General features: G+C 32.8%; 1 protein-coding gene across 1 annotated transcript; it reads right to left on the bottom strand.

Moving 5' to 3' along the window:
* Positions 1 to 277: 277 nt before the first annotated feature.
* LOC117913261 (serine/threonine-protein kinase BLUS1-like) lies at positions 278 to 1216 on the bottom strand. The gene has a single exon (XM_034828216.1). It carries the CDS (start codon positions 1214 to 1216, stop codon positions 278 to 280), a length of 939 nt encoding a protein of 312 aa, XP_034684107.1.
* Positions 1217 to 23513: the final 22297 nt, after the last annotated feature.

The following is a 23513-nucleotide window of genomic DNA, read 5'->3' as shown; positions in this document are numbered from 1 at the left end:
GACAGGAAAAAAAAAAAAAAAAGGAGGGGAACGTTAATTGATATTACAAAATTGGAAAATATTTTCTAAGGGGAATCAAAATGAATATACATATATGTTTGTCCACTTCCAACCATGATGGGAAAATGTACGGATTTTCAAACTCTGTTCTATTCTTCCTGCAACGCTACAGCAACCAAAAATCAACCAATTTAAACTACAACTCTCTACCTTACTCATATCTTCTTCCCCTCACATTTGTTACTAACACTCTCTATCTTACTCGTATCTTCTTCCCTCACATTCGTTTTCGGTTTATGGCGTTGAAAAACCAATGTACATCGCCACGGTTCTTGAAGAAGTCATGTTTGAGCAGCTCTCTTGCAGTCGGCCTGTCCAGCTGCTCTTGACCCAGGCACTTGCCCACCATATCCTGAAACGATCTGGGCAACTTTCTCTCTTCGAACTGCTCATCAAGCTGCTCCTGAGTTAGATCTAACCCCACCTTCTGAGTCCTTTCGTCCTGGTCTTTTCTATACATTTTTATCATCCCCGCCATGCCTTGGCGTGTAGAAACTCGTAAGCCAAATGCCAGCTGCAGTGCAGTGATACCAACGAGCCATATATCAGACATTGTGGTGCAGCAGCCCTGAACCTCCGGCGCAGGCCAGTTGCACAGATTTGGTAATGCTGTAGTGGTGTGATTCTGACCATGATCATACTCTGCAGCTGCAAAAGCCAACTTTATAGCAGAACTTTCGCAAAGACAGATGTTCCTAGCATCTATATGCTTGTGAATATCACGGTTCCTGTGGATATGAGCTACACCCTTTAATGTTTCTGTTAGGATTATGGCTATACAATCTTCTGAAAAACCATTTCTGAACCGAGAAGAAATGAGGGACTGGAGAGAGCCAAAGCTCATGAAAGGCATCACAACACAGAGATTATCATCAACACTGAATGAGGCTTTGATTTCAACTACATTGGGATGATGAGGGAGAGATTTGCTGTTGAGAATATCATGCTTCAAGTCCCAGTACCTCTCATCTTTGTTTTTGATATTGAGAATCTTCACAGCTACAGCAGTGGCTTTGTTGGATTCATAAGATTCGTCTGCTTGGTAGACGGTGGCTCCATTGGAAGTTCCAATCACATCCCTGATTCTGTATTCATTTTTGGTTTGTGGGTCAGTCACCACCATCAGTGGAGGCTCATTACCAGCCCCTTGAGCCATAAGGCTTAAAGGGTTTTTCTTGCTTCTGGGTGATTCTATGGTGGATTTCTTGAGAAAATGTAGAAGGGTTTCAAGGGTTGTGTACGAGGATTCAAGTAAAGATGGGTGATTTGATTGATTGGGGAGGTTCTAAAGAAAAGGGTATGGAAGTTGCAGAATGGATCTAAAATGATATGGCTGATGACACCTGTGAATTTTGATAATCACAATGTTGGTAATGACTTAACTGCTTGTATTTTTACAATTTAAAAGATATTTACTTTAAAAGTGAACCACTTTTCAGAATTTACATTTTCTTTTTAAAAAATGTGGAATTAAATGCATTTTAAAGATTTTTTTTTTTTAAACTTTTTTTACAACAATAAAAAAAAATCCATTTCCAAGATTAAAGCCTCCTTTGGAAGAGCTCAAACACGACTTCTAAAAATAATTCACTAATAGAACTCCTCAACATGTGATCTACTCTCACCATGATTTACAGAAGTTTGGAAGAAGTTGAGAGAGTACAAGCATATGTATGTTTAATGAAATCTATCAAATTATATTGAAAACCCTTTTAAAAATAGAATTTTCCAACATAAGGTTAATTCTACACTTAAAACTAAAAATTAAAATTCATCTCAAACATTTCTTAAGTTGTTTGGGACTATATATATATAATGAATTTTTAAGGAAAAAATATCACTCTATCTTAATACTAAGTTAACCTTATTTTATTTATGTTCTATTACAAAGAGGTTAATTTTCTCCATGTAGTAATATTAGACTCTTTTATCATTTTAAATCAAAATTTTAATTATTTTTTTTTGATAGTTCATAATTGAAATTTTAAATTAAAATTATTGAAGGTATGAAGATGTTTGATTCCCTAAATTGAGATATTATTGAAGATATGAAGATATTTGACTTTCTTTGCTACAAATAGAGATATTCTTTGGAGAATCTTTATTGCATTTTATTGTATATAGGATTATTTTCTTTTCCTTTTATTGTTTTTACAATTGTATCTTTTAAAGAATATACAGGAAAAAGTATTTTTTCAATTTTTGTCATGGTATTAGAGCAACAACACTCTTGAGACCCAATAAGCCTTCTTTGTTCTTGTTCTATCTTTTGACATTTATTCTTTTGATATTTGTTCTTATGGTTGACAAAACAAACATTGAAAAGAATGATACAAGGAAGAATGGCAAGAACATTGCTTTCATTTTGCATCCCTCAAACAATCTTAAAGCCATATTGGTGTCCCTTCTCTTAAATGGAGACAACTACACCATGCGGAGTGTGGAGCAATGATCAAAGCTCTTAGTGACAAGAACAAGTCTGGATTTGTCAATGGAACTATCATTAAACCTCCTATTGCTAATGGAAATTATGTTATTTGGAAACAATATGACGACATGGTTGCATCTTGGATCATGAACGCCATCGTTCCAAAACTTGCAGGAGGTAGTAATTTATACAGAAATAGCAAAAGACTTATGGAAGGATCTTGAAGAAAGGTTCTTACAAATCAATGGACATCATATATTCGAATGGCAAAAAAGGGTTATTTTGATATTGCAAGGTTAGGATTCTATGACTATTTATTATTCAAAATTAAAAGCTTTGTGGGATGAGTTGAATCTTTATTCTTCTATACCACCATGCACTGTGAATCTAACAAAACTTTAGAAGCCTATAAATTAAGATGGAGATCATACCATGCAGTTTTTAATGGGTCTAAATGAAACATATATGGCCATGCATGGTCAAATATTGTTAATGGACCTTATTCCAGTTGTCGGAAAGGTCTTCTCTTTGTTGCTTCAAGAGGAGAGGCAATGAGGAATCTTAGGGGCACCACCATCATCACAAGGCAACATTGTGCTTGTTATGAAAAGAAATAACTAATTAGGAAAACTCAAGAAGAAAAACAACTCGGGTAGCTCAAAACCAAGTTGTGACTTTTGTGGGAGGAAAGGACATGTTAATTAAAGAAAAATGTTACAAGCTACGTGGGTACCCTCCAGGCCATAAGCTCTACAAGGGACCAAACCAACAAAACTACAAGTCAATCCCTTTCAAATCAATCATCAACCAACCAAGTTTTTGTTATCATGGACACCCCCAGGCCTTTTCCTTTACTCCAGGGCAATGCCAATAAATTTTGGCTTTAATTGGTTCACAACCAAGTTTAAACTTTGTAGGTAACAACCTTCCATAAAGTAATCTATCAAGATCACTTTAAATGTCACCTCCTCTCCAAACTCCATTTCTTGGATTGTTAATTTTGGTACAATTGGACACATAGTGTCTTCTCCTTCATTACTTTCTCATATCACCTCACATGTAAGTGTCCAACTACCAAATAGTTCAAAAGCATCCATAACTCACATTGGAACAGTTCATTTGACTTCCAATATTATTTTTAAAAAAGTGTTGTGTGTGCCAAGTTTTATTGTCAACTTGATATTTGTTGTGAAAATTATCCAAGACGATGCCAATTGTGTGGTTGTTTTTTTATGTCAGTTCTTGCATAATTATACAGGATCAGTCCTTGAAGAAGACGGATGGAGTAGGCAGATTACATGATAGCCTGTTTGTTGTGAAGCCATTTCCTAATACACCTAAATGTTCTCAAGTCACATCTTCAAATCCTACTTTGTAGCATCAACATTTAAGACACCCTAGTTTTAGTCATTTTAAATTATTTTTCAAATACATTTCTAGTTAAAATTCTTTTGTTGAAACTCGAATATGTGAAGTTTATCATCTTGTTAAACAAACCCATTTTCCTTTCCCTTTAAGTAATGAAAAATTTGTTCTCCTTTTGATTTGATTCATTGTGACATTTGGGGAAAATAAAAGTGAAACTTGCACACTTTTTCAATCATTTCATACTTATTTTCAACTCAGTTTTGCAAGAAAATTAAAATTATTCGTTCTGATAAGGGGTTAGAATTTGACATGAAAGAATTTTATCAAAATAAGGGAATTATTCATGAAACAAGTTGCACTGACACCCCTCAACAAAATGGAGTAGAAAATAGGGTCATTTACTAAATGTTGCTAGAGCCTGCATTTCCAAGCCAACTTCCTAATTCATTTTTAGGTCAAGTGTGTTTTGACTACCACATACCTAATAAATAGAACTCCTACCCTCTTTTTAGGAAAAACACCTTGTAAGTTATTTTTTGGATTTGTTTCTTTTTATAATCATTTGAGAGTGTTTGGTTGTTTGTGTTTCATGACCAATACTAGTGCTGCAAAAACCAAGTTTGATACAAGAGCCTCTCATTGTGTTTTCCTTAGTTATCCATAAGGTAAAAAAAGGGTATAAGCTACATGATTTAAACAACAAAAGATTCTTTGCTTCAAAAGATGTTTAATTTCATGAAAATGTTTTTCCCTTTACCAAGACCTTTAACATTTCTCCAAATGCACCTATTGTGCCTTTTCCTTTGGAAGAATAAGAACCAATTTATGGGCATACTAAAAAAGACAACTTCACAGATTATGGTGCTCATGAATCTTTTTTGGAATCCACTACTTATCCTCAACCACCAGTTAGGTGATCAAACCATAAGACACACCCTTCATCTTACCTTAGTGACTATCATTGTGAAATGGCCACTTGTGCTTTACCATCTCTGAAGTCTTTTTCTTGTCAAGTAAGCATTTCTCATCCATTAAATAAATATTTGTCATATGATAAATTCTCTACTTCATATAGATCTTTTTTAGTATCTATTTCTTCTATTTCAAAATCCAAAAGTATTGAATAGGCTATTCTTGATAAGAATTGGAAAAAAGGCGATGAAAAAGGAGATCAAAGCCTTAGAGGGCAACCAAACATAGATTCTTGAACCTTTGCCTCCAAATAAAAGGGAAATAGGATGTAAGTAGGTCTACAAAATTAAGCATAAACAAGATGGCTCAATTGAACATTACAAGGCTCATTTGGCAGCAAAAGGATATAACCAACAAAAGAGGGTTAATTATTAGGAAACCTTTGCATTAGTTGCAAAGCTCACAACCATGTGTTGTCTTTGTTATAGTGATAACTCATAATTGGCACCTTCACCAACTTGGAATCAATAATGCATTCCTTAATAGAGATCTACATGAAAAAGTATATATGCAACTTCCACCAGTATTCAAGTAGTCGGGAACAAAGAACTTAGTTTGCAAACTACAAAAATCCCTTTATGGTCTTAAGTAAGCATCATGTTAATGGTTTTCCAAGATATCAACTACTTTGAAGAATGCATGATATACATAATCCAAGGTAGATTATTTTTTATTTAGTAAAGCCATGTATGATTCTTTTACAACCATTCTTATTTATGTTGACAATATTCTCATTGTAGGCAATAACATCACAAGGATCATGACAATAAAAGAAAATCTACAAAATCATTTTAAATTGAGAGACCTTGGAAAGTTGAAATATTTCCTTGGTATTGAGGTTGCATGCTCTAAAAAGGGGATCTATCTAAGTCAAAGAAAATATGCACTAGAGCTTCTTGAGAAATTTGGCCACCTTAGTTCCTAACTTTCAAAAACCCTTATGGAACAAAATTTAAAGCTCAACCAAATAGACTAAGAACCTTTAATTGATGTCACTTGATATAGACGTTTGGTGGGTCATTTTCTATACCTAACGGTCATTAGACTAGACATCACTTATAGTATGCAAATCCTTAATCAATTTCTTGACAAGCCTAGGCAATCCCATTATGTAGCTATCATGCAAGTTCTGCGTTATTTGAAGAATAGTCTAGGCCAAAGAATATTACTTTCCATTTCTAGTGGAATTCAATTTCATGCTTATTGTGATTCTAGTTGGGGAGGTGCTATAATACTAGACGACCCATTACAAGGTACTGTATTTTACTTAGGAATTCACCAATCTCTTGGAAGTCTAAAAAGTAATCAATAACATCATGATCCTTAGCTGAAGTTGAATATTAAGCAATGACAACTACTTATTGTGAGGTTATAGGTATATGCTATCTACTTGCAAATTTAGATGTGTCTCATTCACAACCAATCCTACTTTATTGTGATAACAAATCTGCTCTTCATATATCATCCAATCCAACTTTTCATGAATGAACAAAACACATTGAGATTGACTACCACATAGTTCATTAAAAGCTTCAATAAGGTCTAATTTGCACCAAGTAAATTCGATCATAAGAACAATCGACCCATATCTTTACTAAGACCTTTGCAACTGATATTTTCAATACTCTACTTTTTAAGTTGGGCGTTCACAATTTTCACATGCCACCTTGAGAAGGGAGTATTAGAGATATGGAGATATTATTGGAGATATGGAGATATTTGATTCCCTAATTTGAGATATTATTAGAAATATGAAGATATTTGACTTTCCATGTTACGAATAGAGATATTCTTAGGAGAGTTTTTATTGCCTTTTATTATATATAAGATTATTTCATTTTCCTTTTATTGTTTTTGTATATAATTCTATTGTACCTTTTAAAAAATATATAAGAAAAAGTATTTTATCTATTCTTGTCAAAAACTAAGGAGGAAAGAAAGAAAAGAATAGTGTATTTCTTTGTTACAAGGAATTCATTCATTTATATACAAGTAAGAAGATAAGATCATGAAAGGGAGTAAAAGAAGGAACGAATAAATCAAATCCCTATAGACTGATTACTACACTCGTGAGATTGATGGTTCAAAGACTGTTATTGGGATTGTTTGATTTTACAAGGAATAATGAAGATACCACAACTTGGTGTAAAACTTTATCATGTCCATTGTCAATGTTGCAAAATATATATACATGATATTGAGAGGAATATTATTAAGAGTACCTAAAATTTTGAATAAAGACTAGGAATATACAAGGCACGTTACAACAAAAATTACATGTCAATTAGGAATTGAAGACTATAATACAACATTTGTAACTAGTTGAAATGGGAAATTGATTAAGATTTTATAATTGCTTACAATTGAAAGTGATTAATTGAATTGTCTTCTTTTCTAATATGCCCCCACAACATGGTGCTTCTTTTAGAGACATTGATCTTAGACCAAAGAAGCAAATCATGATTTATTGATTAGCTAGTTGGTCATGGGAGGAGATTGGAAACACCTAGAGAGAACCATTATTGATCTTGTCACTCACAATGATAGTCAAGAGGAATGTGTTTCATTTGGAAGTGAAACTATGGATTGGCATATAAATAAGCGAGCCTAAGGTTATCTCAAAAATGTGGTAGGGGGTTACAAAAAGGAGACTCCTAGCTTAAAAAGAAGATTTGTAACCCATAACAATTCTATGGTTGTAGAAGCTATTGCATTATATTTTGTATTAGTGGAGGAACTATTAGATTTATACTAATCTAACCTATGGTAAACATTCAAGAAATGGAGAAGGAGGTGACTTGGATGTTAGTCTCTTTTTAGAGTTTTAATAAATTTTAACTTAGATGAATGCATATAAAAATTTAAGCAATAATATAAAAAAAATACAACAAAATAGCAATTATAATAAAAAGATGAGGATAGAGAAATACAAATAATGATTTTTATAGTGGTTTGATAGAATTGACTTATGTCCATTCTCCTCAAATTTCTCTTCAAATTGATAAATGGTAGTTTTTTCCATTCATTATTTTCATTCGTTCATGTACAAAGTATATATAGAGGGTAATCACCATTCTAAGAATGGGAAGGAATGATACAAGGAAAGAATGATATAAGGAAATAACAACTAATATCCTAATATCTCAACTTTCCTAATATCTCAATATTCCTAATATCTCAATATTCCTAATATCTCAACTTTCCTAATATCTAAACATTCCTAATATCTCAACACTAAATGATATAAGGAAAGCATTCCTAATATCTCAACACTCCCCCTCAAGTTGGTGCATAGATGTCACACATGCCCAACTTGTCTAAAAATTTTGAGAACACTTGACTTGAGACAGCTTTGGTGAGGATATCGGCCAATTGATCTTCTGATTGAATCTTAGGCAATTCCACAATCTTATCATCCAACTTTTCCTTAATAAAAAATCTATCCACCTCGACATGCTTTGTACGATCATGTTGTATTGGATTATGAGCAATGTCACATGTGGCTTTATTGTCACAAAACAATCGGATTGGTTGCCTAGATAGGTAACCTAAATCCTGTAAGAGAAGTCTTAGCCATAATGCCTTACAAAGTCCTAGAGCCATACCTCTAAATTCTGCTTCTGCACTTGAACGAGCGACGACATTCTGCTTCTTACTTTTCCATGTCACAAGATTACCACCTACAAAGGTAAAGTAACCAGATGTAGATCGCCTATCATCCACTGCACCGGCCCAATTAGCATCAGTATACTTCTATACTCTGATGATTAACATTTTTAGCAAACAAAATTCCCTTCCCAGGAGCATTCTTCAAATACCTCAAAATACGCATAACTGCATTCATATGTTGCTCTCCAGGATTATGCATGTATTGACTCACTACACTCAATGCATAAGCAAGATCTGGTCTTGTATGAGCTAAGTACATTAATCTCCCCACAAGTCTTTGGTATCTTCCCTTATCGGTTGATACTTGATTAGGCTCAACACACAATTTCAGACCTTCTTCTATTGGTGTATTAATAGGTTGACATCCCGACATTCCAGTCTCCTGTAAAAGATCTAAGGCATACTTTCTTTGAGACAGAAAAATTCCTTCACTTGATCGAGAAACTTCAATCCCAAGAAAGTATTTCAGAGGACCTAGATCTTTCATTTCGAATTCTCTAGATAGATAATTTTGCAAAGCTTTTCTTTCTTCAGGATCATTTCCTGTAACTACCATGTCATCCACATATACGATGAGTGCGGTAATCTTACCATGTTGCTTTTTCAGGAACAAAGTGTGATCTGAATTACTTTGACGATAGCTAAAAGCTCTCATTGACTTTGTGAACCTTCCAAACCATGCTCTCGGGGATTGCTTCAACCCATACAATGACTTCTTCAAATTGCACACCTTTTGACATTGTTTTTCTGACACCATGCATCCTGGTGGAAGATCCATATATACTTCTTCATATAACTCGCCATGCAGAAAGGCATTTTTCACATCGAACTATTGTAATGGTCAATCTAGGTTTGCAGCTAAAGACAGTAATACTTGAACTGTGTTGATCTTAGCTACAGGTGCAAATGTCTCTGTGTAGTCAATTCCATAAGTTTGAGTGTACCCTTTTGCTACCAGTCTTGCTTCAAATCGTTCAATACTACCATCTGCCTTGTACTTCACAGTATAGATCCAACGACACCCAACTGACTTCTTTCCTGGTGGACATTCTACGAGTTCCCATGTTTCATTCTTCTGCAATGATTTCATCTCTTCATTCATGGCTGCTTTCCACCTTGGATCAGCTAAGGCTTCCTGCACACTGTTAGGAATAGCTACAGTAGATAATTGATTTACAAATGACTTATTTGATTCAGACAAACGATGGTTAGATACATAGTTGCTCATGGGATATTTAACTTTGGTAGACGATTCAGGTTCATATGTGGGTTTAAGAATACCTCTATTATGACGGTGTGGTAACCGTTTCATGAATGGATCAGGTTCCAAATTAAGAACACCTTCAACAGACGATGATTGGTTTGGTATTTCAGTGAAGACATCTTCGGACCCAAATTGTTGACCACTCATATCCAACTCACCCGCTTCTTGGTTCACTAGTTCAGATTGTCCAGATTCATTTTCCTTAAAGATATGATAATCATAATCGAGAGTCTGAATTTCCTTATGGTACTCCCCCTGAAGTTCAGACTCAGATAAAAAATACATCGAATCTTCATGAAACACCACATCCATTGTAATATACATTTGTCGAGTTGGAGGATGGTAACATCGATATCCCTTTTTGTGCAATGCATATCCAACAAACACACATTGCAATGCATGAGAAGTTAACTTTGTGCGTTGGTGTTTGTGTAGATGCACAAATGCCACACAACCAAAAACACGAGGAGGTAGATTTGGGACAGTTGGGGCAACTACGACATTAGTAAGAGCTTGGAGAGGTGTTTGGAAGTTAATTGAGCTGGAAGGTACCCGATTTATCAAGTATGCAGTAGATGTGATTGTTTCTCCCCAATAAGATATCGGTGTTTTTGCTGCTATCAAGGAAGCACGAACAACCTCTAACAAGTGCCGATTTTTCCGTTCAGCGACTCCATTTTGCCGGGGTGTATTGGAACAAGTAGTCTGATGAATGATGCCATGTCCTTCCAAATACTTTTGAAGATTAGAACTTTGATATTCTCCACCATTATCACTACGCAGAACCCGAACCTTTGCATTGTACTGAGTTTCAATCATTTTATGAAATTTTTGAAACAACAAGTTCACTTCATCTTTGGTCTTCATCAAACATAACCATGTCATTATGGTACAATCATCAATAAAAGTAACAAACCAACGTGAGCCACTCAAAGTTGGGACTTTGAATGGGCCCCAAACATCAGAATGTATAACCATAAAAGGAAACGGACTTTTGTTCAAAATTAACGGAAACGAAACACGATGGCTTTTAGCCAATTCACAAATATCACAACGGAAACCAGAAATATCACTCTTTGCAAATAAACTAGGAAACAATTTTTTTAAATAACCAAAGGAAGCATGTCCTAGACGTCGATGCCACAACCAAATTTCAGACTTTTTCTTCTCCCCCTCAGATCCATCTGCCATCAAGGCTTGTTGCAACTTATTTGAATCCTTTGACTGCAAGTCCAAGTAATAGAGTTTTCCCCGCTTAATACCACAACCAATCGTCTGTCTTGTTTGGATGTCCTTAATCACACAAAATTCAGGCCAAAAAATGACAATACAAGATAAGGCTGCGGTGATTTGAGAAACTGACAAAAGATTGTAATCTAAAGATGGAACAACTAAAATAGAATCCAAATTCAAAGTATCAGTAAGAGTTAAGGATCCTTCCCCAATGACTGGGGTTGTGTTACCATTGGCTGTGGAAACAATTTTTTGTGAGGAAGGTCTAAGAGGTGAAACTTGTCTAGAATCAAAAGTCATATGATCTGTAGCACCAGAATCAATTATCCATGCACTATTAATAACACGTGTAAAAGTATTTAAAAACTTACCACCATGATCTGTAGCGGCTACCAATGCAAAGGCTTTCTCAGCAACATTAGCCTCTGTTTTTATTTCGGCAACAGTTGCAATCGAGGTTTTCTTGGAATCCTTCTTCCGTTGATCATGATTATTATCATTAATAACAAAGTGTTGATAGCCTAAACATGATCTAAAGGTCCATGGTTCAAACCCTCGGTTCCTCATTGTTTTCCTAGTCATACCAAGAGTCGTTGCTTTGAAATTGTGGGATATCTAGATTGGTGGGATCAATCTTGTTGCAGTGAGTGCATTTGAAGATTGACTTATCAATATTAGGGCTTGTCTTAGGATGGATGATTGCTGTCGGACTACCATAGCGACAAAATATCCAGGATTTCAATTCCATGGCTCTGATACCATCTTCAAATTGATAAATGGTAGTTTTTTCCATTCATTATTTTCATTCGTTCATGTACAAAGTATATATAGAGGGTAATCACCATTCTAAGAATGGGAAGGAATGATACAAGGAAAGAATGATATAAGGAAATAACAACTAATATCCTAATATCTCAACTTTCCTAATATCTCAATATTCCTAATATCTAAATATTCCTAATATCTCAATATTCATAATATCTCAATATTCCTAATATCTCAACTTTCCTAATATCTAAACATTCCTAATATCTCAACACTAAATGATATAAGGAAAGAATGATATAAGGAAAGCATTCCTAATATCTCAACAATTTCAATCCCAAGTTAAGGGTTTCAATATGATCATTTAGACTTTGAGAATTAAAGTCTTCAAACTATTCCATTTGAATTCTTTTGAGGGATCTTTCACACAAACCTCAAGAAAATTTTCACTTTTAAATAATTCATCAAGGGATACCCCATACTTGAGAATCCCTAAATTAGATCTTACACTTAGATTCTACCCTCTAATGATACAATGAATAGATTTTATTAAATTAAATTTATAGTTTACAATTTTGGCTCAAGGAATACAAATAAATCTAAAATTGAGGTGCACTAAATAGATATGCAGGATTTTGAATAAAGGTGTACTCAAATTACTCTCACAATGAATGATAATCAATATATGATCATTGTTAGAACATAAAAGAGAGTTAAAGAGCCTATATATATATATATATAAAATGAAAGCTAATTAGTCATTAGAACCATATCACTAAAGTTTTGGTCAACCATATGATTGAATGTATAGCAAGCCATTACACATTTAATGCATTGTAGGTGACCATTGGAGAGCATATCACAAAATTGATTGATTGTCCAGTTGATTGTTTGGTTGAGTCATTTTACTCACCATAACTCACTACTTGAGGAACACTTTGGACACACATGGGGCACCCTAATTGGGCACCACTAATCAACCATTTAGTTAATTAGTTGATCAACCTCATGGCTAGGTCCCTTACTTCCCCTTGTACATTTTAATAAGGTTGAATATTAAAGCATTTAATATTGCATATATTTGAAAACCTTTTTAAGTTGAAAAACACTCCAAGATTTTCTAATTTTCAAAACTTTTAAAGATGAGTACTTTGAAATAGTGTTTTCCATGAAAAGTTTGGCTAGGTCCATCTAAAATAATGTTAGGAGTGCTTAGGAAAATTTTTTAATGCTTACATGCTATTATAATTTAGTGCACATGCAAGCTTACATAAAAATATCCTAAAAATAAAACTTACAAGACCTTTTTAAAGTGCCACTTAATCTTAATCTTGATGATATCTTCTTGCTGATTTCCTTTCTAGGCTTCATGCAGCTCCCTGATTGCCCCAAAGAAATATTCTACCTATCACATTTAAGATAAAACATTAGGTTTAAACCTAGTTTTGCTATTATTAAAACATGATATTAACCAAACGTTAGTCCAACAATCTTCCCATTTTTTGATGAGGCATGACAAAAACAAGGTTGCTAAAATGCACCCTATATATATATATATATATATATATATATATATAATCATTATAGCACACAAGATCACTATTTAGAATATTGTTACTATGACAGTTAAATCGTCGCTTTTTTAAAATAACAACTTATATTACTTCTTCCCTTCTTTGTCATCAACAAATAGACTCAAGTATAATTATAAGGAAGACAATAATAGACCCTACAATGATATTATTTAGATAAATTTGAATACCAAACACATAATTATTTTTATAAGAAAAAATATGCAATTTGATATCATTTTAACTACTCATTTGTCATTTGAAATCCTTTTCCAGGAGAAAATTTGCTCAAACTTTTATTATAAACTCTTCCAGCTTGCTTTAAACTTATAAAGAACATTTTTCAATTTTAGTACATGATTTGAAAAAATATAAGAGGATGGGAGATTTTCCAACATATACACTTAATTTTTCATTAAAAAATCACCTTATCATTCATGAGATAACATTTTAAAACAATATTTAAAGCATGAAAAAACAAGTAATAGTTTGAAGACAATTTTAGAAGTAAGGTTTCCTTCATAGACATTATTTTTCTTGATTCAAACCTTGGTTTACTTACCTAGCATCTTTTCTAACATACCATTTCATTAAAATGATTTATCATTTTTCTTTACACAATTATAATCCAAACATTATCAATTTTGCTTAATTGTTTTTAATTCAATAAAAGTTAAGAGAGCAAAAATAATCAGAAGCATTTCGAAGTTACGAGTGAAATTTTTTACCTTTTTTTATTGGATTACCATTTTGGTCCTTTGGATGATGATTGACATTATCTTTATTCTTTTAAGATCCTTTGTTGCTTGCTCCCTTTGGTGCGAAGTTCTCTTATTCATCTTCATTAGACTTTGCAACCACCTCTACTTTACCAATATTACCAATGATCGATCTACCTTTGTTCATCAACTTAAATTGTAGCATATTCTCATTTCTTCTTGAATGGTTCCCTACAAAACAATTTAGGTTACCCTCACTTTCTTGGGTCTTTAAGGATAGCCTTTCATTTTTCATTTTTTATTTTTTTGGGAATAAAAAAAGATTTAAAACTAAATGCAATAAGTGAATATTTTCTTAAAAGACTACTACTAATGTGACATCCTCTCCTACAAAAGTTGCAAATGGTAAAGATGAAGAACATAAATCTTATTTTATGAAATACTTTTGATTCTTAAAAGTTTTGTAGTCTAACTCATTTTAATAAATAAATTAATAATCCACTTTTGGATAGCACAAATTACATTAATAACTTTTTACCCATATAAGGACTTTGCAAGTGAGGATAACAACTATTCATTTTTCTTTTCAAACACATCCTTTTATTCATTTTTTTTTTCAAGACATAACTTGACTTTTTCACATGTCTTAAAATTTCTTTTTAATTCATCAAGCTCACTTGGAAGAGAACTAATTTTCTCTAAATCAAGATATAATTCTTCAAAAGAATTGTGTAATTGATCATAGTTTGTAGAAGAATTTACCTCATCTTCATGATTTTTCAATGCTATAAAGCACATGTTGACTACCTCCTTTTCATATTCTTTTTCACTTAATTCTTCACCACTGCTCATATAGTCATCATAGCCTTCTTCTTTCATTTGTTAGCCCCATTTATTAGGAGAGGGCAATCATGTTTGATATTGGCTAATTTCTCTTATTTTTAGTAAAAGAAGTGTATCTTTCTTTTATCTCCCTATAGTGTCCCCTTCTTTGATTGACATTTTCTTCCCTTGATCTTCTCAAGCTTGATATACTTCTTGAATTTCTTTGTGATAAGATAAAGGTCTTCATCTTCACTTTTCTCCTCTTCACCATCAATTATTAAAGCTTGAAATGTGATGTTATTCTTCTTATCTTCTTCATTTTCTTAATAATTTTTCATGTTGATCTCATAAGTCATAAATGACCAAATGAGTTCTTCAAGAAAAGTTTGGTGAGATCTTTTTCTTTTTGAATTATGTTATCACCTTTGCGTCCCATTTCTTTAGTAGATAAACATAGTAAATATCTCAACAATAGATTAAAAATCTTTAATAGAAAACAATTCCTAATTATACACAATGATGTATATTAATTGTGATTCTTTTACTTAGTCAGTTCCTACATGGGTAATTTCTAAGAGTCTCCATATTTCTTTTGTTGATTCACAATGGTATATCCTATTGTATTTATTTTTATGTAAGGCATAGTGTAAAATAGAATATAGTTTTAGTATTCATTAATTGAGCATTTCTTTTTCTAGCTTACCCCACCAATGGCTAAGTTCATTTTTAATTTTAGTAAGGATGTTGGGACCATTTTGGATAATTTCCCATAAATCATAATTAATTAATTTTAAAAACTAAGTCATCCTAGCTTTCTAATAAAAATGATTATTTCTGGAGAAAAGAAAATGATGGTTTACTCAAGCTTCTCATCTAATGTATAATTTAGTTGTTTTCAATATCATTATGGTCTAAAATAATTTATCACTATAACAAATATGATGCTTTGTCACAAATATTTGTGATGAAAAGTTGGGTTTTTGTGGTGCGGTTATCACAAGAAGTTTGTGACTGATTAATTTTACTCAGAATAAAAAAATTTATCTGTAAAAGTTACTTTTAGTAATGAATAATATTTGTGACGAAAAATAAATTATTCATCGCAAAAAAATACCCCTATCTTAAGATAAGTTTTGTGGCAAAAAAACTCTTTTTACAATGACTATTATTTCATAACAATATAATACATTTAATGACAAATCTAAATTTGTGGTAAAAAATATTGTAAGATAATCATTTATTTTTTATTTTATTCGGAAGGTTTTGAGCATGGTTTCTATTTCTTGACACTCCCACACCGGATCCCAAGCCTAAAAAATGTCCTAGTAATTATTATATTAAATTGTAATTTTCATGACTCAAATTCATAATCATTTACTTTATCACTACTTTTTGAAGAGACTTTCGTCGTATATTCTATGAACCAATTCATGTTTAAAGGGCTATAACAAACTTTTAATTGAATTCAATATTATTTCTATCTCTATACTAATCTTGAACGATGATTATTTTCCATATTCTTATAAATGAATGAGTAAAAACTTGCAAAAAAAAAAATTAAAGATTTCAAAATTAAGTTTATAAAACTATCAACTCTTATTTTCATAATTCTTCTTTGAAAAATATTTAAAGATAGAAAATTTTTAAAAATTTAAAAGAAAAATGAGATTTTTAAAAAAATAAAAAATAAAAACCTCTGAAAAATGTAGCAGTCATTTGAATTGAAATATAAGAGAAGCCAAAATTTTTAGTAAAGGAATCTTCAAAAAAATATAATAGTTATGTAAATCAAAAGAAAAAAAATTGACTATGTCAATAATGAGAAATGATTTTTTTTATAAGTTTTCTTTTTAATTTAATTTTATTTATTCGTTATAACTTTTTAATTATAAATAAAGTTTTTACCACAAAACTTTGAAAATAACATGCATACTTCAAAATTTATATATTTTTATTCAATTGTTATAAATTTCATTTATATCTTCGAAACTAAAATAATTAAACTCACTTAAAGTAAATTCCTGCCGTATTTTTCATTAAGAAAAAAAAGTCTACATTCAAATAATGTTCCTCTCCAACACTAATCCAATTCATAATTATCAAATAACTCCATGCCTAGGCTATAATTTTCATAGAAAAGAAGAGTAAGGGAAGGAGATATGGATTGACAAGCTATTTTCAGGTACCAACCCTATCCCACCCCTAATAGAACAAATTTGGTATAGTATCATGATTATCACAAGTCAAATTGATATATGGCTTAACAAAATATGTCTTAAAATAAGAAGATTGGATTGAACTTACTTGAGTTCAGACTAACCCTGCCAGCATAATTAATCACTCAAAATAAATATGTCACACCCCATACTCCCAATTAACATAATTGCAGATTGAATTTAACAAGAAGCACAAGTAGCAACAACATGGAAAAGGTCTTTCAGCTTTGCAGTGATCATGATTTGCAAAAGAATAAAAGGGGCACAAGAGATGAATAAAATCAAAGGTCACAATTCTTTTATTTATCTGATTTTCTCCTTATGGTGTCTCTGCATGCGATGGCTTCATTTCAGTACTATCCAAGCCATACACAGGTGACCCCTTAACGCTCTCCTCCCTCAAATGCCCAGCAGCTTCGGCTCCTCCAAAGCTGCTGATGTTCCCAAATATCAGAACAAGTGTAGCAACAACCAACATAATGAACGAGGTTCCTAAGGATTTACCGATCTTTCCAGGAATTGCTGTTGCAACTGCAAACCCTACGCATGTCCCAATCTCCCTCACCCATGAGTACCATACAGAGAAAGCTCCTTCCTTCCCATATGGTGAACAATCCAACAGCAAAACGCGCCCGAAGGCATGCAACAGCCCTGCTGCAGTGCTTTGGAGAGCCGCAAAGAACATTATGTGCCCTCGGCTCCAATTCTTTTCCTGGTAGTAGAATCCAAACCCGGCTGTAGTCACTGAGAGTAGGAGACCTAGAAGTTGCATTTTAACTGCATCCGCCTTGAGGAATTTCTGCAGTGGCTGTAGTAGTGGGAGTGAAATTAAAGGAACTAGGAAGTAGAGTAACCATAGATGAAGCAAGTGCGGTGGTCTAAGGCACAGTTGCCCTACTGCATGAAGAACTGCAGCAGCGAAAATGCACATTGTTGAGAATGAAGCGAGGAAAACCCCAAAAAGACTTCCAATGGCCTGGGGGTACTTAAAGATGGAGACGACATGGGGTGTTTTAGAATAAGTGGCTGATAAAGCAGTGATTGGAGCAGGCCTATTGACCATGAAGATGTGGAATATACCGATAAGCCATTTGAGGCCGCTGAAGATTGAGACGATCCACAGGCTGATGAACTTCTCTGATGGGTACAGCATATGATAGGTGAAGGTGGAAATGATGGCAGCGCCCAAGCACCCAGCAGAAGTGGCATGAACAGAGAGCCAGCCAGCCACGCCTCGTCTATCTGAGAACTGGCTTTTGCTGATGGGGTGTCCAGTGAAACCGCGAATCATTAGGCCTAAGTGACGAGTGTGGGAGGCAGTGCAGACAGTGTAGGCTGCAACGATGGCTACAATATAGGGTGGGAAGATCCATTTGGTTTTGAAAAATCCAGAGGGGAGACAGAAGATGGCTCCAATGGCAGTTGCAGTTGCAGCAACGAGCTGCTGGTTCTGACCATGGTCAAGGTGTTTTGCTATGAATCCAAGTATGGGACATGCTAGAATCAGGCCAACACCCCAGGAAATTGAAGTCCACTCAAAAGGGGAAAAACCCGAACCATTGACAGTAATTGTCGAATTCGTTAGCCCATAGTACCTACAGTTCAAAATCACACAATAGTTTTGCTATGAATATGTATAATGAGATATAGGTCATCGAACAAGGGTACGAACAAATGATACTAAAATATAAGGGTATGAACAAATAGGATTATGGTACAAACAATAGAACTTGAAACCGGATTAATGGTGACATATCAATAAATAGCCAAAAAAAAAAGGGTGCGTTTCTATACTTAGCCAGACCCAAAAGCTTAAAACTGTTATCAGTATGTACTAGACTAATGGTACTGATTTCATATGCATATGGACCTTGATATTATGCAGAACTGAAAGCTGCAGCTTTAGAAATACTGAAGAGAGAAGTGAACTCACAGATCCATTTCCTTTAGGCTACAATTCAAGCCCCTGGAGTTTTCGACGAATCCACTTCGAGTCTCGGATTCATGTGAGCGAATTTCACTAATAAAGAGGGGGAACACAATGGGGATGAGGACAGTGTGAATGAAGTAGGTGCACATAGCATACAGATACCATGTGAAAACCTCCAACTTGGTGGGCGCCTCCTCAAACCCTCCATACGACTTGTAGACCTCCATCGCCCGCTCTATCTTCATGGCCGCATCCTGAACGTCTGGAGTGGCCATATTTTCCTCTTCTTCCTTCACAACCTGCAAAATCCCACTTTTGTTAACATATGGAGTAGAACTCATTTCAGCCATTTTTGCAGTGATCAATGTAAACACTGAATTCTATGAAAAACCGGGGAGCTAGGCTATGGAGATGGGGAGAGAATATAGAGGAGAATCAATGGAGATGGAATTATAAGAATGGTCGTGATGTTTTGGGGTGGTAATTCACAGCTGGAGCGGAGTTCACAAGTGTCTGAAAGCCTTGTTTTGTTCACTTGATTGTAAATATTTAAAATACGTACGTACAATCCACATAAATTAAAGCATTGCTGGGAATCATTCTCTGTTGTTTTTATCACTTTGGGTTTATTCTTATTCCACCAGGTAGCTTAACGAAGAAAAGGCTAGAAATATAATATATCACTTCATTTGTCATTAGTTAGAATTGTGAAAGTTCGAAATTCTTTGAAGTTGAAGATGAGACGCTTAAAACTAGGGATCGACCGCGACGGGTTGGATGGAGTTGACATACAACCAAGCTCCATCGAAACCTACTAATCATTTAAGAGAAGATTAACTTAATGTAATGTTCAAACTCAACTTATTCAATCTCATATGGGGAAAGTATCTTTGGACACCAATAAATAATTGCAAAAGAGAATAAAAAAGAAGAAGAAAAAGGAAAGAAATAGCTCAACACAACCACAATTTAAAATACATCTAAATATTACAATATCACCTAACTATTAAATAAAAAAATCTTATATCATATTAAGAGTCTGTTTTATAGTGATTTTAGACTAAAAATTATTTTTGAAAAAAAAAATAGTTACTTGATAAATTTAATAAACACTTCTAAAAATCTGAAAGTTCACTTATAGTATTGGAAAATCACTTATAGTGTTTTATAAAGAAACACTTGACAGGTGATCCATAAAAAACACTTTCAAATAAAATATTTTCACTAAAAACACTTCAAGTAAAACCACTATCAAACACATTACTATAGTGTGTTTGATAGTGATTCTAAAAAACGTTTTTAAATCTTTCTAACATTTGAATGATAAAAATTTTCAAAATGTTAAAAATATTATAAGCGTTTCCTAAAATCACTACCAAACAAATTTTAATGGTGCATTTGACACTGATTCTAGAAAGTGTTTCTACCCTTTATAATACTTGAAAAATAAAAAAAAATTAAGAGTGCATTTAGTAATGATTTTTGAAAGTGTTTCTAAACTTCCTAATACTCAAAAAATTTAATCTTTCAAGTATTACAAATACTATAAACACTTCCCAAAATTACTATCAAACATACTAAATATTTGTTGGAGTAATATATAAGGACACATACAATTACAAGAGAAGATAAAAATCGTAGAGAATTAAAAATTTATTGTTTTTCGTGACTCTCTCATTCAAATAATATATAATCTCTTATTTATAAATACTCGCACTTAACTAAATGGAAACTTCTAATAACAAAATATATAAACCTTCTAACTTGACTGTTCAAATATTAAAACTAAATCTAATTTTAATAACATATTCTCCTTGACTTTTAGAGACTAAATCTAATTCTATTATTTAGAAACTTTCTTAATCAAGTTTAACTTCCTAATATGTCCCATTAAATTTACTTTATAACTCCAAGTTGCATTTTTAACCTTCTAAAATAATCAAACTTGAGAGCCTTGATAAAAATATTTACAATTTGATCTTGAAATTTTGGAAATTTTAATTGCACTTTCTTCTTAATAATTCACTCTCTAATAAAATGATATCTTGTATCAATATGCTTGTTTCGATCATGGAAAATTGAATTTTTTTTTTTTATAATGCAATTGTTGATTTGTTGTCCACATAAATCTCTATTGATTCATGTTGTGGCAAATTAAGTTCTTTCAACAAACTTTTGAGTCAAATTACATAACATATACATGATGTTGCCAAAACAAATTTGGCTTCAGAAGTTGAACTATCACAATAGGCAGTTTCATTTTTAGGTCCAAGTGATCACTCTCATAAAAAAACATAAAGCCAATTATGCTCTTTGGATCATCCAAGTCTCCACCCCAATCGTTGCCACTATATCTAATAAGCCTAAAATTGTTAGAAGGTGAAATAAGATAAATCATAATCAAGTGTACCTTTGATATAATGATTGGCAATCTTCATGTGAATCACTGTTAGTGAAATAATATAAATCATTATCAAGTGTAACTCTAAAAAGCGTAGGCTTCCAATTAAGCTTTTGAATTATGTTGGATCCACTTCTTCTCCTTCATGTCTTGACAATTTAACTACACATTCTGTTTGGTATATTCATCATATTACACATATTCATGTCAAACTTCTAAAGAATTTCTTTTACATAGCCTTCTTGAAAAATAAAAATATCATTTTTGGTTTGTTTAACTTTTATGTCAAGATAGTATGACATGAGACCAATATTGATCATCTAAAACTCTTGAGTCATTATTTCTTTGAACTCATAAAATATGATTGGAATGAAGATCAAATCATCCACATACAAGAAAACAAGTAATATAATACCTTTTTCATTTACCTTTATATGAGAGTATATTCGTAAGGGCATTTAATAAAATTATTATCTTGGAAATATTTGTCAATTGTACTATTCATGCTCTTGGTGCTTGTTTTAGTCCATACAAGATTCTTTTTAGTTTAAGAACCTTTCTCTCATGCTTTTTTGTCACATAACCCATGGGTTATTACACATACACTTCTTCAAAATGTCCATTCAAAAAGATAAATTTCACACCCATTTAAAAAATCTTCCAACTATTTCGAGTAGCTAAAAAGAAAATTAATTGTGTGGTTTCTAAACAAGCAATAAGAGCAAATACTTCATCATAATCAATGTCTTACCATAAAATTAATTATTTTCAATCTTTTAATTATCTCTTTTTAATTTAGGAAAACCTAACAAATAATCAACAAAAGAGAGACAAAATTTTGTAAGTAGAAAACCACCTACATAATGTGCAGATGTAAAAACCATGGGGTTAAAGACCTCTAATCACAAATTCACTATTCGAAATGATAGTACACAAATCTACCTAATGGAAGTTATTCCTAATTAAGTCTTTCTCTCCTAGTGGATCTTGCCTCAATGCTTGAGGATATGCATATCTTCTTCTCTACTCAATAGAAGCAAAGACAATCGTCTTTGAATGTTTTGGGAATGAGAATGCAAATTAGATTTTTTAAAACATTTGCATCAATGAGAAAATCCTCTTTGGGCAAGTTATTTATAGGACCAAGAACCTAGTGGACCAAATCTAAAATTTTCCTAAAATGAAGCTTTAAAAAGTTGGAAAATCAAAGCCCCAAAATTCCAAAGAATTTTTCCATAAGCACTTGAACACCCTTAGAGCGCTTGAGCACTCTCCTAAGTGCTTGAGTGCTCAAAGAGTTCTTTTTAAAACTATTTTAAGACCATTTGGCTCAGTTTAAGAACCTAAAGTCCACACCATGCCTTAGTCAACTCCAATTTTCTTTTCTTGGACCTTTCTATACTTACTTGTGTCATCTAATTGATCACATAATAACCTTGAGTATTCAATGGAGAGTAAGACACAATCTAGAAATATCCTAAGATAAAATAAATGGAACAAAATTGTCAATCTTAAACTACATAACCTAATGTACCAACATACTCCAACTACTTTTTTTCCATTTCGGAAGGGATTTTAGTTCTCATATGTCATTCTTCCTTTATCACTTTTATTTCTTTATCCATAGCATCTTTCCATTGTTTCTTCAAAATTTATTGCTTTACAATTTGTAGAAAGGCAAAAGAAGGTTAACTTATTTTGATTTTTTGTTATCTCATAAATCTCTTGTAAACTTTTAAAACACAGTGTCCTTTCACTTGAGTTTTCCAATGAAGGTGATGTTGTTAGAACTTCTTAAGTTAATGGAGGTGACAATGAAAGTGGAGTAGTAATCTCTTGTAAACTTCCTCTTGTTTGTTCTTCTTCTTCATAAAGGGAGAAATATCATAGTTTCCTTCTTGAGCATTCCAATCACATACTCCTTTATCAAACTTAACATCTCTACAAATAATGATATTTTCATTGTTTGAATTGTATAATTTATAACTTTTGGAGCTCAAGTCCTAACCAATGAAAATATATTTTCCATTCTTGTCATCTAACTTTGATCACTTTTGATTTGGCACATGAGCATATGCAATGCTTCTTAACA

This window comes from Vitis riparia, chromosome 4 (assembly GCF_004353265.1).
Source record: "Vitis riparia cultivar Riparia Gloire de Montpellier isolate 1030 chromosome 4, EGFV_Vit.rip_1.0, whole genome shotgun sequence".
NCBI classification, from domain to species: domain Eukaryota; kingdom Viridiplantae; phylum Streptophyta; class Magnoliopsida; order Vitales; family Vitaceae; genus Vitis; species Vitis riparia.
This window is presented reverse-complemented; position numbering and strand designations above follow the sequence as displayed.

Excerpts from the sequence above, each read along its gene's own strand:
- LOC117913261 (XM_034828216.1), bottom strand. The coding sequence starts at position 1,216 with ATGGCTCAAGGGGCTGGTAATGAGCCTCCACTGATGGTGGTGACTGAC.